The 18898-nt window shown below is 44.4% G+C and overlaps 1 protein-coding gene across 1 annotated transcript in view; it reads left to right on the top strand.

The window, feature by feature from the left end:
• Positions 1-720: 720 nt before the first annotated feature.
• Positions 721-18898, top strand: part of REV3L (REV3 like, DNA directed polymerase zeta catalytic subunit) — a 220933-nt gene continuing 202755 nt past the window's right edge. Inside the window, exon 1 of the mRNA XM_088460488.1 lies at positions 721-1390. Coding sequence (XP_088316614.1) covers positions 1252-1390 — 139 coding nt within the window. The 5' untranslated portion in view covers positions 721-1251. The remainder of the gene's footprint in view (positions 1391-18898) is intronic.

Here is an 18898-nt window from a genome sequence, read left to right as displayed (position 1 = left end):
CAGGAGCAGAGCATTTTGTACCTAATGGAATGGGTCATGTTGGAGGGTCTGCTATAGTTGTCGGTAAATTGGTGGTGAGCTGGATAATCAATATAGATCATCCAGCATACCAGGAAGGGTGCATAACTATCTGCCAGCGATATCGTATTGCTGGCAGATCGCTACATGTGTACGCACCATAGGTAATGGAAGGACTTCAGCAGATATCTGAGATACAGTATCTGCTGCAAACCCTCCATAGTACATCTGGTGGATATTTAATATTTTATGGGTATTCACTGAAAACGGTTGTTTTCGGGGAATATGCTGCAAATATTTAATGATAAATAGACCCTCATTTTTATATTAATAAAATAACCCATTTCGTCGCATGATGATTCCATCCACGAATGTATTAGCACATTATAATGAAAGTATAATAATAATTTAAAGTCCTTTTGTTCTGGAAATACCCATCTTGCGCCTCACTGTCCGACTGAGCACAGGACGTCACACTGACACTAGCGTTGCTTCTAGCCTGCGCCCGGCTACTGCGGCCTGTCCCCGCCATTCAGTGTGTGTGTGACGCGGATGTTGCCGGCGCTGCACGGGTTACTACTATATTGCAGCCGAAGTAACGCTAAGGGCGTGACGGAATCACGCCCCCTCCCACTCAGTGTACTATGACACGCCCACTGCCATCCCCACCAGCCTGTCACTCTCCCTCCCCGTGACGTCACCATCATGGCAACAACAGCTGCGGCCGCCGCAGCCAAAGCCGTGATCGGGGGAATCGCGAGCCACAACCGGGGAGAGTGTGACATGGCGCGCGAGGACCGGCACGGGGGCGCGCCCGCCGTATGAAGCTCCCCGGGGCAGGCCGCGTGTGACCGGTACCCTCGCACGTGACTCGGGGCACTGGAAACACGTACAGATAGAGAGGGGGAGAGAGGGAGAGAGGGCCCATCTACAGGAATACACACACCATATATACCTATATCATACACCTATATACACACAGCACAGCTAGTGGACATATAAGGACAAAAGCTCTTGCATATAATTGTATTTAAGTTTTATAATGCTCACATATATAATTGTGTGTTGAGAATTAAAATCAGAAGTCTTCTATTTGGAACCTGTAAATATAGCTACACACATATTTATAGCACACACACTCATGTGCATTACTGTGCTGGGCATACACTGACTGGGGAGTGAGCACAGGCAGAAGGGTGGGCTACCCCGGGGAAGGGGCTCAGCCTCAGGAAGATGTTTTCCCTGCGCTTGGTGACAGCGGATTATTATTTGGCCACCCCTTTGCCAGGCCTTGATGTCACCAAGTCCCACTTCAGAGACTGTGATGTGCGAAGAGTGCCTGTGGTCAGAGTGTTCGGAGCCACCCCTGCAGGTGAGATACTCTGTTGCCTGTACATGCCATGGTGCATGGATTGGCAGAGTCTGGTGAACAGGGGCATGGATTGGTAGAGAAAGTTGTGCTGGGGCATGTACTGGAATATATGTGGCTTCCACAGGAATGTGCTGCCTAAAATAAATGTCCTCCAGATTGAAGTGCTAAGGTTGAGTCCAGGTAGTGTGTTAGGCACTTCACCAGCTAGTGAATAGTAATCAGTGTGGGTACATGTATGAATGTCATATCATAGGCAATGTACAAATAATGGGGTGTATCGGATTATCAGTAGTTGAGGATGTACATTGGTATGATGATAGACCAATGAATCTGCATTGGCATGGATGGATGAGTGGCTAGAGGCTCTGGATATGTTGAGTGTGCATAACCTTGGGGTTCACATTTGAGAAGACAGGTGTTTAGACAAGCAAAGGTGGAACTGTATGGTGATGAAATGTTATATGTTTAGTACAGATTCATTCTATTTATTGATGCATTGTTTGTGTATGTACACACATGGATGTTAGCCTAATAATTGTATTAATGTAGGTATTTGGCCAGTGTCATGTTATCTAAAGGACCCCAGACCAGTTAACATCCTTCTTGTACAACAGAAAGGAGATGTAGAGTCTAATGATTTGAAGCAGTTTTGTACTACCAGACACAATGGGTCTATGGCTGTTTACAATATGAGACATACAGAGGCTGTCATAATCTGCCAGACATGCACAGTGGCACGTGACTAGCCGACACACCACGAGAAGGTTACCCCCTCTAACTGTAAGTTATGTGCCTCATGCAGTGTCTACCCTAATAAATCCCATTAGTGGTGTTCTCGGCAAGATCTGAGAGCCAAAAGATCTATTTCTTGATGTTTTGCATACAATGTTTTGCTATTGCTTTATTAAATTGTTGCTATATTTTAGTAATATGTAAGCTGACATTTATATCCATTGTAAAACTTCTCTGTTAAAAAGGATGTCGTACTCTTTGTTGCGCATAATGTCAGCGACATCCTGGTGGTGTCTGTGATTATGACCTGTCTAGCAGAGATGGATCCTTCTGCTCGTACACCACCAAAAAGAAAATGACATTTTGTATATTTACATCAGGGCTTATGAAATGCAGTGTAGATGGGGTTGGGGAAACCTCATATGACCTGCCGTGGAATTAGACAGGAGCATAGACGTGTTACCCAGAGGACAAACGAAGGCGCCTCCCACACTGTCATCACACTAATGATCATGGTGTATGCCTGTGATCACCTGCAAGCAGTGCTCACTTCGCTTCTCATTTACTTCTGGACTGTTTACACTGGCATCTTTGTTTTCTATTTTGCAGTTCCTAGCCTCCTGAAAACAAACCTATAGCCACCACTAAGAATCGATCTATCAAAATCTATGTTGATTAATTTAGATAATGTAATTAGAGACAAATTAACACGTTTTATTTCCATCATATGAAGGGGAGTCTGTCTATACCTTATGCTAGTAGAAACAAAGCTTCGCTATTTATTACACAATATTATATTATGTTACCTGTGTACAAATGACTTGTTATATTGTAATACATTGAGAATGGCTGTATGAGTTTATTCTAGAACAAAATAATTTCTGTTATGTGGTCTTTTTTGTTTTTGTGCATCCTACCAGCATTCAGTCCTAACTGACAAGCCCATCAATGCTAAGTTATCAATCACATTGGACGTAGATATACATTTTTAGTAAAATCGTTAACGAAACTTTGAAATGTGATCAACCGTAAAACCGATGAAGTCCACCCTTTGGGGAGGTTTAACACCCATTTTCCCCAGCATACTAGGCTAATGGGAGACCCTTACCATTGGCATGTGTTTCCCCCTGAGAGCTTATAGACTACCACAAAACCCAACACACTGTTATGGTTTTCCATTTAAATCATTCATGCATGTAAACTATAATTACATATCTTCCTTGTTTAAATCTTATTATTTGGCCTGTAACATCATATGATCCTGATTAGATCCTAGTTGGTAATAATACATATTTGTTTTGCGCAGAACGTGTCAGTATTTTATTTATTTGTAAGTATTGTGCACATGTTCTGAAACTAGTACACACAGTATATTACTTGTTAGGTTTGTGGTTTTTAGTCAAATTAATATTACATGTAGCATCCACTTTTGTGTATTAATATTCCCAATCTAACATGTAGATAGAAACGCTTTTGTTCTGTATATTGCATTTGTATATGAATCGATCCTTTCCTACATGATAAACAGGTATCACAGTTTACCTGTGCTACAGCCTGTTTGTGTCCAGGAGACTTATCTCTGAGAGTCCATCTGGGAGTTTAAGCTGTCATACTACATTCTGTGTGGTATTGGGACGTATTATACATTTGTGCATAATTGGTGGTCACTTTGCTACAAATCTCCAAAAGATTTTGAACCATTAAGTTGTGTTTTCACTAGCATCAGTTCAGTTGCCTGAAGACTATGAAGAGCATGAATGCTTGTAGTGTAGAGAGAGGGAACAGTCAGTGCAGTGGGTGGTGTCATCTGATTGGTTGTGTTTAGTTCTCAATAAATCAGATGGTTCACTCTATGGCACTGAATATTCCCTGCCTGTGTACAACAATGTAAAATAGGTATACAGCCCTTTCAGAACAGAAAAGGACAAAGTCAAAATCATGTGATGGGGAGGGGGGTTATTATGATTTTCAATATTATTTCAGGCTCATTACCTTTTACAACAGTTTGAGTATATATTTTGTACCATGTGCTTATTGTCTTTGCAGACCCCTTTCTGATAGAACAGATGTGAACTGCTGTTTCTGTTCAGAGATGGAGGTTCGGATGTTTGTAGATGGCATGCAAAACACTGATATTTAAAGGATAACGTAGAATAGTTTTTATGTAATAAATACCTCTTATTTTTCCAGAATGTGTTAAATTTGCTGTCATTTTAAATAGGTTCTGAATGATTATTATGATGCAAATTCTAATGACTGAATATGTAGGTGTTAATGCACTGTGTAGTCATTGTGCAACCAGAATTCCTTCTTTATTGTCATTACCTGGTATATGAATATGCTCTATTGGTCAATGCTTCTTACATTGCTTTTAAATATACATCAAAAAGAAATGTCTAAACCACAGCTTTTAATATTACCATGGAAACCTCCCCGGGAAGATACTCTCGAGAGAACATTTTCTCTATATAGCTAGTTTTTAGAAATCTGGAAGGAAAACGCATCTATGTTGGGGATACAAGAGGAAACACACCTAATATAAAATAGAATTTAGTGCCTGTTGAAATTGTAAAATTGTTGTGTCTGAAGAAAAAATGTTCCCTCCAAAGGTATTCTGAAATAGTGTGAAAGAACACTAAAACCTCTTCTTACCACATGTGCACGCTACTGCTGATGTTTCATGGGATGTTCCTTTTGTCATGCACTGTATTGCAACTGGAGATCACAGTGAGTAATGTACAAACATCTGACACCTTGCAATACTCAAGGTCATTCTCCTGCATTTATGAGACTGATTATCTAAAAGCATTAGCAACAATTTAGGGAGTGTGTTGAATTAGAACCTCATAGCATGTCTGTTGCTAGGGTCGCTGCATTGCTAAGAATACTGACTGCACCACTACCCCTCAAAAAAAGCACCTCTCACTTTGCCCTAACTGGCAGTTTTCTATCCGCCTGTCCCCACACTTTTCATTGTTCACCACCTTATCTATTCCCTTCACGATGACATAACCAGGGCCACTGACTGCAATTGTCCAACAGTGTCTAACAAATTGGAGCACAGTACACATTGTGCCGTTATGCTTTCCTAATATTTTCCTGATATTTACTGGGATGGCATTAGTAAGGTTGTTGTTGTATAGGTCATAATAAAGAATGTGGTAATTATCAGTGTGTGACATTATAGTTTAATTATTGCAGAGTGAAGTATGACATTATTGGTGTTCACTCTAGGGGGCCCATTTATCGAAGATCATTTGAGGTAAATTCCCCGAAAACACCTGTTTTCGGGGGTTTGCCTCAAATACTTAGTATCCCCCGAATGTATGAAGGAGGGACCGCAGCAGGTATCGGAGATACCTGCTGCGATCCCTCCATTGCCGCCGGCAGCCGCCTCCCCCATAGGTGTCTATGGGGGATGCGATGCTGCCAAATGTATCAATATCGGGAATGCTTCGCATTCCCAATATTGACCCAAGCAGCTAACACCATCTGCAGATAGCGTTAGCCGCTGTGTCCTATGGGCACTTACCGCATTTGAGCCGGCGTAGGGATCTTCCAGATCCCTCCGCCGGTAATGGGCGCCGCTCATGTGCAGTCCGCGGGACTGCGCATGCGCAGCAGCCCGGAATGCGCTCCGGCCACATTGCAGGGACGGGCTCTTTTCGGGGCCCGTCTCCGTGCATGTGCCGGTTCATACATTCGGCCGGTATGATCGCATTTTGCAATGCGATCATGGGCGATACTGCATGCCCTGATCGCATTGCAAAATGCGATCCTTAATAAATGGGCCCCTAGGTGCTGATCAGTGAGGAGGGCATTTTAACATTTTGAAGGACCAACTTTTAGATGTCATGTATTGCTACAGTTGATGTAGCGAAACATCACATATAAAATTTTGTCCTTCAAAATTTAAATATGCCCATCTCACAGATCAGCACCTAGAGTGAACACTAAGGGGGTCATTCAGACCCGCTCGTGAGCGGCAGTACGCTCGCAAGCGGGTCGATGTCCCCCACTGCGCATGCGCACGACGGAGGGAGCTCCGTCGTGCGCATGCGCGAGACCCGGAGAGCGACGGGCTCTCCATCGCTCCGGGTCTCGCACCAAAGGGGGCGTGCTGTCGATATTGATTGACAGCACTCCCCCTTTGGTGGGCGTGCCGGGGGCGTGCCTGCCAGACGGAGGCGTTCCCATGGGAACGCCTACCGTCTCAAGCCGGCCCACTGACATTCACTAGTGATGTCAGTGGGAGTGATTTTGGCTCTGATAGAGCCAAAATCACTCCAGGGCTTGCGGCAGCGAGACCCTACCGCAGGGTCTCCGTCGCAAGCCCGATGGTCAAGACCATCGCGACCATCATCATGGACGCTCGCTATAGCTGTGGGTGGTAACCCACAGCTATGCGAGCGTCCATGAGGACGCTCCAAAAAAAGGTAGGAGGGCCCTGATTCAGAGCGAGCTGGTCAGAGCGTTCAGCTCTGAATCAGGCCCTAAATCCGTTATTATTGATGTGCTATGTATGACATCAATTTAGAAGTAATTATTGCAGTGTAATATTAATATGACAGCCACAGACGCATTAACACACATACATATGTCCTTGGCACTCCTCCCAATTACAAGTACTACAGTTCCTATGTTCAACAGCTGGGCGGTCAAATTCAAATGACCGCCCAGTTGTGACATCATGCTTAATTGAATCAACCTATTGGTCGGCGCGACGGTCGGTCAGCCATTAAGGTTAGTGTGTACCCAGCTGTAGAAGACGACAAGGTATGCCCAAATTGTGTCATGTGGGAGGGCTGTAGCTGTTCCATTGCTCAGCATGTAAACCTAAAATGTATCCAACCTTCACCATAAATGAAACGCATAGGTGCTTTGGTAGAAAAAAAAAAAAACAACCCATCTATCTGCAATGAGTTGCCACCCATTCTGCAGCAGTTTCATTGGGACTCTGTGCTTTGGGCAGTGCTATATTTAGAGCGCCCACCTTGCCTGCACTAGGAAAATATACTGCAGAACTGCATATAGTAAATGTCTGAGTAAATAGGTAAGTGCTGCAGAGCCTCTTTGGAAAATGTGTCATAGTGTATTTTCGTGACTGGGTAAAACCATGCCTACATCTTGGCATTCCATACCTAGAAACACATCTGTATTTTGGAGAAGTAAGATGGGCCCATTACATTTTTCTGCTCTAGTCACACTGTGCTTCATACCCACCACTGGCCTAAATGGTATGTCCTCGTAATGTCCACAAGAAAACTGTAGACCATGTTCTCGTCAGCACCATGATGTTGACCTCGTTAAAATATTAATTAAAGAATTTTAACGCTGTTGGCAGTATAATTGTAAACCTACTGCTTTCACAGCATGTTTATAGCTATACTGCCAAAGAGTGTAAAATGTTTTAATTACCATTTGAACAGGGTCAGCATTGTGGTACAGGTATAATGGTGGCGACAAGAGCATATTGACAACGTAAAATGTACCCAGCCTGGCTCAAATATCGTATTGGTAAAGTGCCCAGTGTCCCTGAAAAGTAAGTACTTTATATAGAAATCTACCTCTCCATAAACGTACTTATGGTGACATATATCTGCATTGCACAAGACCAAATTGTTATGAAACCAGGAATTGACAAAAGCTGAAAATGAAGGTTTTAGATTTTGGAGCCATGTAATTCAATAGCAATGTATTTTAAACAATAGTTAATCATTAACGTCTATTAAGGAACATGCATGAATCGCTTTCTACCCACTCAATATGTGTGTAGGAAACAAGTTGAATGAGCAGATATTAAAATGGTTATAAGCTGCTGTGACCTCCTCTTTCCAGGCTTATGGGAGCTTGTATATTTAGGAATAGGTAGGATTTTGTGCTGACTGATGTGTAAAGTCCTGTGTGCCTTATCCTTGAAGAGGCTGTAAGAACTTGACGCACGTTTTAAGTGGCACATGATTCCAAAACAATGTTAATGTTGTCTGTGTAATTTGTTCATTTTTAAATACTTAATGTGGTCACATTTTTATTTCCAGTGGAATGTTCATTTTCCACACTGGGAGAGTAGTTCTGATAATCACTTTGTTCAGATAGTTACTAAATTACAGATGTGTCCTCAGTTACTGGGCATCTTTACACCATATGGTGTGACACACCTGGCTCCACGAGGAGCAGCGTACCATATTTTTTGTTAAATTGGTTTACACATGTACAAAGTCACAGAGTGAGCCGCTGCTGCTCGCATTGGGGCCCTTTTTGCACAGATTCAGACTCAGTCGCACATATGTACAAATGTCGCACACCCGATTGACCATTGTATGAAAGCAATGTAACCTTGTTTTAAGCAACCAAGTAAGAAACACATTTGGGGGACATTGAATTGTTTGAAATAATTAGTTCCAGTTTAATTTGGCCTGTAGCTGATTTAATTGTGCTACCAGCTGCGTGCTGGTTGCGACGGCTGCATTCTTGTGCCCTAATAATGGGATTAGCCGTGTTAAGTGGCTTTTCCTCTGCCATGGGACAAACGAGATGCAATTAAAGCATGCCCTGCTCTTGCAACCAGCCCTATACCCCTACTTTGGGCAAATTTCTGCTTACACCTCAAGATGGTGCAAGCAGCAATCCGCAATAAGTGCAGCCTCAAGGCTGGTCGCCCAAAACAATTGAATAGATCCCAGTCACTTTAGACGGAAGCGAATTCTCTCAAACAATTGAATCGTCCTCTTTGAGGGAAAAAGACGCTCTGAGCTATTTGCCACAACTGCGCCACAGTGAAAAAGGACATATCTGTATATATACTCGTATAATATGCAGAAAGGCGGCACTCGCAGGTCTTGCAGAAAAGAATAGATGACAGGCTTTGTCAAGTTGTTCAATATTTAAATACCCTGACTTATCAAGAACGTCTGAAGACTGAAACGTTGAACAACTATTCTTTTCTCAAGACCTGCGAGTGCCACCTTTTTGCATATACTGTATTGGGGTAAAAGAATACTTAGAATACCTGCCCTCGAGCCTTTCAATCTAATCTATTATACCCCTTTCACATCGCAAACATATCCCGGGATATTGCTGGGTCGAGGTGCAGTGTGAACGCGCCACCAAAAAAATTCCCGGGTTGAGCAACCTGGCATTTCAACATTGCAGGGTTGAACACAGGAACAAGCCGGGTCGAAGTGCAGTGTGAACAGACCCTACCCGAGTTATACAACCCTGGACTCCGCAAACTACGCTGATCGGATGTTCCTGGGTCTCACTTGATGATGTCAGCAGCCAGGCACATAGGCAGCACACTGCAGACAACAGCAAAGGCAGCTTTCCGACAGTCTGAAAGGGGTTAATACCACTACTGTCATTACAGTGATGACTATGGAGTGATGAAGAAGTGAACTGTACACTATGCTGCCAGAAGCTGCATCATGCTCTCACTGGCTGAATTAAATAACAGTAAAGCATAAATACTCATGAACTCAGGGCTACACAGTGCTAATCCATCAGCCATGATTCCTGCATTGCTGTGAGCAGTCCCCACCCCTCCCTTTAGTTGCCTTTGTGATATTATCTTTGTGAGCCTGAAAGTCAATTTTTAATGACATCCATAGGGTTTTACAGGGCTGACCCGGGTTCAGTGTGAACAGGGCCAACCCGGGAATAACCTTGGTCGAAGGTGCAGCGTGAAAGGGGTCTGACCCAGGTCGCAGCCGAATTGGACCCGTGTTTAAAATCCCGTGTCAGAGCAGGGTTTGCGATGTGAAAGGGGTATTATTTACATTTGTGGAGTTCCAGGCATTAGTATGGTGTATGTGTTGGGTGTGTGTATATATACATATATAAACACACTTTTATTTTTTCTGAATTTTACAACACAATTTATTTTTTGTTGACTAAAATATTTTCAAATAAAGAAGTTCATCAGTGGATCAAACCAAAACTAAGGAAACTAAGGGCCTGATTCAGACCCGCTCGCAAGCGGGTCGATGGTCGGCCAGTGCGCACGTGCCGCGCAAGTGAGAACTTCACTCGCTCCGGGGCTCGCTACAAAACTGTTCGGCTGTCGATGTTGTTCGACAGCTCGCCCCGTTTTGTAGGCGGGGAGGGGGGGTGGCTGGACAAACGGAGGCGTTCCTTGTGGGCGGCTCTACTGACATCATTCGTGATGTCAGTAGCGAACTTCCTGCTCTATTAGAGCTGGAAGTTCACTCGGGCTTGCGGGAACTGAGACAAGGGTCTCGTCGCAAGCCCGATGGTCGCGATAATCGCGACCATCGCCAGGCCGCTCGCAAAAGCTGTGGGCGGTCACCCACAGCTATGCAAGCGGCCGGGAGGCGGATTTAAAAAAATAAATAAAAATCTGTCCTGATTCAGAGCGAGTGTTCGCAAATAGCGAGCGCCTCTGAATCAGGCCCTAAGTCAACACGTTATATGATTATTTGAGATGCCTATCACACAGCAAAAATTATTTTAATTTTGGTTTGGCGTACAAATACTGTAGTAGTCATTCTACCGTGGTAGCAAGTTTAACAGATTTTATGATAGAATTAGTTGGTGTGGCCTATACAAGATCCATTTTAAAATGAAAAGCTTGCAACTAATTTCCAGCTTTTCATAGAATACGGCTCATGTAAAAGAGCTTAAGGCTACCGCCCCCCTGGTGAAGGTCCTGATAAATAAAATATTTAAAAAAACTGTATCTTTCTGTTGTATTTTAATATTTCTTTTGCAGGGGTACTATAGGTACCAGCAGGTCCTTAGTGCCCCACCTGCTAGTACTTGTGGTTCTCCAAATGCCAGTATGTGGGGGATGCCTGCTGGGACCTGGACCTGTAGTACTACTGCAAAAGACAATATTTATATATTCATATGCACCACACAACACAAATCAACCCAGCACCCACCGCCCAGGGGTGCTGTGGTTAGCCACGGGCTATCAGCCTGGGCCTGGCGTGCCCTGAGGAGGGGGACCCCTTTATTGGGGGGTTGTCCCCAACTCCCCAGGGATCCCCGGCCTTGGCTGACTAGCGGTCAGGGGTGATGCGGCTGGGAGGCCCGGTGAAAGGGCTCCCCTGGCTGTGGTATCACCCCCCCCCCCTGCTAGAAGGAGTCCGGGGCAGGTTCTGGTAAATACAGGGGGACCCTACGCATTTTTTTTTCCCCCTGTATTTCCAGAACCAGGACCGGCTCAGAGCGCTGTGCTAGTTACGCCAAATATGGGGGACCCCTACGTCATTTGTCCACCGTATTTTGGCAACCAGGACAGGTTCTGAAAATGCTGGTTGTGCTTAATAGGGGGGACCCCTACGTCATTTGTCCTCTGTATTTAGCACAACCAGTACTAGGGCTCCAAAGCCCAGTGCTGTTTGTTTTCTGGGGGCGGGGCTACGCCTTTATTTATTTATTTTTTACACATTCAATTTTTAACAGATGCGTAGATGGATCTCACTGCTGCATTCGTGCATCTGTGATTTATTGATTTGATTTTCTTGGGTGCATACGCACTACCAGTGAGCCCTCTGTCGCCCGCTGATGCCCCTTTTGCACTGCACCACCGCTGCTGCAGCCACCCCAAATTTTAAAAAAGCTATGAAATTCCATAAACAAAAACCTTATGGTTTCACATGTCCCATTAAGGCTGCTTAGACATCTGAAAATTCACAAAACCTATTGATTTTCTGCCACTCAAACTTCAAAAAGCAATGAAATTACAATCATTAAGGCAGACGCCTTTAATGGTCGTGTTCCTTGCGCAATACAGATATGGTATGCCATCACACCCTGTGGTTAACTGCAGATCCAGCACTCTCGCAGAATGAGATTGCTGTCACTCACAAAATGGTGGAGCTGCTAATTCACAGAATTGTGTGCTCATTGGAATACACACATGAAGTCTATGCAACTGAGGTCAAAGCAGAAAATAGAGCTGTACAGATGAGATAAAAGTGGTGTGGATGGGGGGAGGAGACACAGCAGCGTGGATATGTGAGAGACAGGCTTGTAAAGGATGGAAGGTTAAGCAGTACAGAAGGGGGGGGTAGCCAAAGTAATGCAGATGTATGGAAAACAGTGGCACGGTTTGGGGGGACAGCGACGTGGATGGGGGTAGAGAGTGGCATGGACATGGGAAGACAGAGCAGTGCAGATGGGTAAAGACAGATTGGTGCGAATGGCACCCTGCAGCCAGAATCTATGCAGTAGGGCCGCCTGGAGTGTCCTTGGGATGCTTCAGGCGGTCACACAGCTGCCTTTACAGCACCCTGGAGCATTGCTGTAATCACCGGCAATAGTGGCCCCTCCCTGTGTGACTTCATAGGGTGGGCCGTGGCCTGCACCGTACCTGCAACTGTTATATATTTCAAAATGGCCCTCGGCAGAAAAAAGGTACCCCTCCCCTGCCCTAGACAGTCAGACAAGTGTCCGCACTCAGCACATGTCTATCAATCTTCATAAGTTTGTGAGACAAGTCAGGAAATGAAAGGGGTAGAAATACATATTTGGGTTGTTAAAGGTAGGTAGTAAGATTATTATGATATAACATACCTCTGAAAAGAACCTCTGGATGACGGGACAGGAAATACACCTCTTTTTTTAGAGGAGACTTCACCTTTAGCTTGATGTGGGAATGTATGTGTCATGTATATTACAGCATCAGAAATGTTTATAACCCTGACTGAGGATTTTAACAGCCCCCAATAGCATTCTAGAGGTACAGCAGGCATGTGCACTAAATGTGAAGTGTTTTGTAGTATTCGTTTATTACAACATTTTTTGTACCTAATGAAATGCTTTAGAAATACTTTTTGGCTTTGATCTTGGAGTGCTAATCCTGCTTGATGCTCCTATTTTCATGTTGACTGACAGCTGGACAAAGAAGGGAGTTCCTTGAAAAGATGAAAATTGAAAACAAAAGTTAGAGAGTTGGTAACATTTGAATAAATAAAAAGTACTGGCCACTGAAATAAGGTGTTATTGCATTCTTTAAAGTACTGTGCATTTTTCGTCACTGTCTAGCTTTCTCAGTATGCAGCTTTTGAGATGTGAAGTTGCATGTGTTCATGCATGTCTTACTTTTCTGTTTCAGCTGGGTGTGACAGAATGTAAAGCTGGGTACACACTTGAGCGATGGGCATTCGTTTTGACACCAGAACAAATGCCCTTACACACTGGAACGAGTTAATGAACAATGGAACAATTATTGTTTTGTCCTTCATTAACTTACTACAGTTGCCTGTCAGACCTTTTCATTGCTCATACCTAGGGCCGTCATCAGGAATCATGGGGCCCAGTACAAGGGGATCAGACAGGGCACCACTTCCCCTTCCCAAAGCCTGGAGGGTGCAAGGTGTAGCTTAGAGTGCAGAGTGAGAATCCTACTCCCCTCCAATCCTTAGATTCAATTTTGTGGCGTTGAACTTGGTTGTGCTTCCCCCTTCATCCATGCCTCTTCTGATCACCAGCCAACGGCCATGGTTCTATGTAGTACATTCAGATGATTAGGATGGAAAGACATAAGGGGTGGATAAGTAGAAGATGAGAGGTAGAAAAGTGTGGCATAAGAGGAAAGTGAATGGTGAGGACAGAAAGGAAAAGAAGGTTGGGGAACAGATGGGATGGGGAGAAAGATGGGATAATGTAGACCTGGACAACCTGCGACTTTCCAACTGGTGTGAAATTACAAGTCCCAGCATGCTTTATCAGCTGATTGGTGTAAGGGTATGCTGGGACTTGTAGTTTCACAACAACTGGAGAGCCACAAGTAGGCCAGACCTGGAATGTGACACAGAGGAAGAAATAAAGTGACAGGGGTCAGAGGCACTTGTAGGGAGGGAAGAAGGCGCATAGGCACGCATGGGCAGTGTAGTGTCAGCCAGACACACATGGGGGTAGAAGGGGCAGAGGCACATATGGGAAGTTTGAAAGGGGCAATGGCACCTATGGGGAGTGGGGGGGGGTAGAGGCACTCATGGTGTGAGGCAGAATCACCCATGGGGTTGGGGGGGGGGGGAGGGAGGGGCAGAAACGCACATACTAAGCTACATAGTGTAGAGAAAAATACAGAGTACAGACGGGGGACAGGGACAGACAGCCAGACATCAAGGTGGTAGGGAGGGAACATAAAGCTACAGACACAAGAAGTGAGTACTTACTGTGGTGTGTCTGCAGCATTCTTCCTGGGCTGTGTGTGCCTGGCTAAACACCTGACCTCCAGGGAGTTCAGGTCAATCTGCCGATAATGACAGATTGGCCATGTTTGGGGATGAGGGAGGGTGCTTACACTGAACGCCTAATCGTTCAATGTGTAGGCACTGCAGGGGATGGGGAACGACGGTACGATTACGCTGTTGTAATTGTACTGTCTTTCCCTAGTCATCTAGTGGATGTGTGGCTTTAGGATGGGGTTAATCTAGATAAGAAATTATACAAAGCCCTAACACACTGTAATAATGCAGCAAAAAGTCCTGCACTATATATGATAACATTCAGAAGATTCCCTTACACACATTTGCATATATTTGATAAGCTAGCCTGTCACTGGTGCATACATACTTGTCGATTTTTATCTATTTATTTTTTACACAATTTGCCCGATTCCGATGCATCGTGATGACAAATCGTGTAAAATATGCCCAAATCGTGAGTGTCCACTCACGATGTTGATGCTCGTCCCCGCAGGTCGTACATCGCATTTTCAGATCTGCCGTGCTGTAGGGCAGATCTGACAATCTGGGACATGATGCACTGGAATAGTTAGGAGGCACGATGGATTGTTTGTCACATTGGACACTTTTTACACCAAATTGTGCCCACAACTGCCAGGGAGCTGCAGGGGAGAGTTCAAGGGGATATCGGACACAATGTTGGATCGTGAGCACATCCCCAAGTGTGTAGGCACCTTAAGAGTTGTCCTAACGCTAAACAATAAGAGGTTTTTTTTGATACGTTCATACCTATATAATACTGTACATGGAATAACTAGAACCTTTTCTCACTGACATAATTACCACAGTAGGTGCAGATAAATATAGTCGGGGTACATTAAAAATACAGTTTTCGGTGTAGATAACATATAAAGAGGCACTTAAATAAGGGCACCAAACCTTGCACTTGCGAATAGCACAAAACAAATGGCATTAACATTTGTGACAAAATAGAACAGAACTATAAAATTAGATGTGGTACAAGCAAACGCAGGTAGACAGGCCGAGGCCACAAAGCGGCAAAAGTTGTCATCGTACCTTAATGTCTGGCATCACGATGTACAGTTCAGGAGACGACCAGAAATTTTTTATGGAGCGGTTTCCATTCAATCCAAATGTAAGCGATAAAGCGTAGACACTGGAACAGAGAATACCCATGTGTAGTGATGTCTTTCCTTTCACTGTGCTAGGATACATCAATCAAATATAGATAATGAAAAACAAATCTGGTGTATTATTAGCAGGAGCGAGATGAACCTGTAAACACAATGTTGGATAGTTTATCTCCCCGCAAATCATTGCTTGCTTAGATGTGGTGGTAAATGCATTTGCCAGATATGTGAAGAGTTCAGCCTCCAATTTCTATATCCCCAAGGGTAATTGTTGGGAAATAGATGAAATAGGAAATCAACCTATTGTATTAGGATATATTGTGATAACTACAAAAACTCACAATCATGTGCACATAAAATATAGAGATCACAAAATACCTTACAGGACAAAAGTTGGGAACTCTACTGGAATGGTGATGTGTCAGAATGTGTAATGAGTCTTTGGGCCAAATGTAATAGGTAGTCTGTTTTAGTAACAGTACAAACTCGCACTTTCTCGCACTTTTAAAAGTGCGAGTTTGGACTGAAACTCGCAAATTCAATAGCCTGCGAACTTTTCAGCTCGAGGATACTGCATTGGCGAGTTTAGGACTATGTAAACTGACACCTTTTAATGCGAGTAGCATTAAAAGGTGCGAGTTTTAGAGAATCCATCACAGATCCGTGATGGCTTCTGTGTGTGTGTTAAAAAAAAAAAAAACGTGCACCCCCTCCCCAAAAGCATAACCAGCCCCAGGCTTTATAAAGCCTGTTCTGGTTCTAAAAATACAGGGGCCAAAATGCGTAGGGGGCCCCTGTATATTAAGAACCAGCACAGGGCTTTGTTGAGCTGGTCCTGGTTCTGGAAAATCAGGGGACAAAACGAGTAGGGGTCCCCTGAAAATTCCAGAACCAGCACCGAACTCTGTCTAGAGGGGGGATAATGCCACAGCCAGGGAAAACCTTTCACCGGTTTCCCCGGCCAAAGCATTATATTACATTGGAGAGTTGTGAAAAATTGCGAGTTTAGCACCAAACTCGCAATTTACCAAAACAGACTACCTATTACATTTGGCCCTTTGGGTCTGAAAAAACTATGAAGTCCAAAGGTTAACCAGTAGAAAGCTATGCCTGCCAGCTCTTCATCACATTCAACCTTTCAAATGCATGAGGAACACATCCAAACAACACATGGAATTTGTGCATCATCCAAGAGGCCAACCACCATTCTTACTTGAACATCATCAGTTTGGACCTTTTTAAAATGTCTATAAAATACCAGTAATGTCAACGGACCAGTACATAGTGTGCATAAAAGTGGTCAGTCAAGGTAGTCGGGGGGCTTTGACACAAAATATGAATAGACATCAAGGAGGGCAATTAAATTGTTACACGTGAATTTAGCTCTTGGGCTAAGTGCTTGGGAGCTATTGAATTAATTCCCCCGAATAGCCCTGTGGCTGCATTTCTTGCATTTATTTGCTCACTTGTCCTGAGGTTTGAGCTGAAATCTGCATTAAATGGGGTTGGTTGAAAGTGCCAGGCGCGCTGTAACTGCATTGCGTCCAGTACTTAGCACGGGAGAAGCAGCTTAATGCGGCTAATCCTGTGTATTTTATTGCAAAATAGTGTCCATCTCAGGAATTAATGGTATCTCCCGGGCACTGAGCTAAATTACCGATAGACTCCTTTTGGAAAAGTGGCTTATAGAATGCCAGAGAGAAATTCAGATGTCAGTACAGAAACTAATTCAGATGGTGGTTCTTCATCAAGCGTGTATCAGTGTAGCTTGTGATGCTTGTACTGGGAAGGCTGATACATCTGATGCATATTCTAAAGTATACACTTGGTGCCTGATTCAGAGCCGGACGCTCTGACCAGAGCGCTCGCTCTGAATCAGGGCCCGCCTCCATGAAAATGGAGCGTCCTCCTGGACGCTTGTATAGCTGTGGGTCACCACCCACAGCATATACGCGCGTCCAAAAAGATGGTCGCGCTGGTCTTGACCATCGGACTTGCGATGGAGACCCTGCGGTAGGGTCTCCCTGCCACAAGCCCTGGAGTGATTTTGGCTCTATCAGAGCCAAAATCACTCCCACTGACATCACTAGTGATGTCAGTGGGGCCGGCTTCAGACGGTAGGTGTTCCCATGGGAACGCCTCCGTCTGGCAGGCACGCCCCCGGCCCGCCCACCAAAGGGGGCGTGCTGTCAATCAACATCGACAGCACGCCCCCTTTGGTGAGAGACCCGGAGCGATGGGAAGCCTGTCGCTCCCTGGGTCTCGCGCATGCGCACGACGGAGCTCCCTCCGTCGTGCGCATGCGCAGTGGGGAACATCGACCCACTTGCGAGCGTACTGCCGCTCGCGAGTGGGTCTGAATGACCCCCTTGATTACTAATTATTAGTACTGGAAAGTTCCAAACCAGCAACACAACTACAGTACAGCCACGATTTTTAGAAAAAAACAAAAGTTACTTTGAGATTTATTTTTGAATGCCCATTCAGGCATTTAAATTACAAAAATGCAGTTTCTAAACACATAAATGTTCCATTAGAGTAAAACTAATGTGTATTCCAGTTATCTATAACTATGTTGATTGCATTATTTATTTCAGTGAAGATTGGGGGTATATTTACTAAAGTTTGCGTTTTTAGAAGTGGAGATGTTGCCTGCAGTAATCAGATTTTACTTAACATTTATCTAGCACAGACGGTTTAATGGTTAGCGTTACTGCCTCACAGCACTGAGGTCATGGGTTCAATTTCCACTACGGCCCTACCTGTGTGGAGTTTGTATATTCTCCCTGTGCTTGTGTGGGTTTCCTTCGGGTACTCTGGTTTTCTCCCACACTCCATAAATAAACTGGTAGATAATTGGCTCCCAACACAAATTAACCCTAGTGCGTGCGTGATAGGGAACATAGGCCCTCATTCAGAGCCACTCGCTATTTGCGGTCGTTCGTTCTAAAACTAGGGGTGGCTATTCAAATGAACCGTTCGCTGTTTGCGGTCTGTTCACGCCTCTATGTCTGAACGAGCGAACAAAACTTGCGTTCGTTTTTTGGAAAAATACGCCCCCTGGCCGCTCGCATCCTACGTCATGTCCGCTTTTTATTAGATTAATCGAGTACATCGACAAGGGTATGAACTGCTCGCTATTCTTGGGGTTGGTGTTTGCTACCACAATTTTGCGAGCAGTTCTGACTATAAAATAACCCAGTGACGTGGTCCATGACGCTGCTGTTTTAAATATGCACACCCATAAAACGCCCGTTTTGACCTTTAAGCACGCCTGCGTTCTGATTTCCACTCCCCATTTTCAAGCACCTTCCCATGTTACCACCCACATACGCCTCTTTCTGTTACTCAAAATAGCAGGCATTCGCTATTTTGCGAGCACATGAATTTCGGCCGCACTGACTGGTTCGCGCATGCGTATAACGATCCGTACGCATGCGCAGTTGGGCAAACATCGCTCAGAGTGA

Source organism: Taudactylus pleione, unplaced genomic scaffold (genome assembly GCF_031769625.1).
Source record: "Taudactylus pleione unplaced genomic scaffold, aTauple2 ptg000046l, whole genome shotgun sequence".
NCBI classification, from domain to species: Eukaryota; Metazoa; Chordata; class Amphibia; order Anura; family Myobatrachidae; genus Taudactylus; species Taudactylus pleione.
The sequence above is the reverse complement of the archived record's forward strand: the minus strand, read 5'-3'. Positions and strand labels throughout refer to the sequence as shown.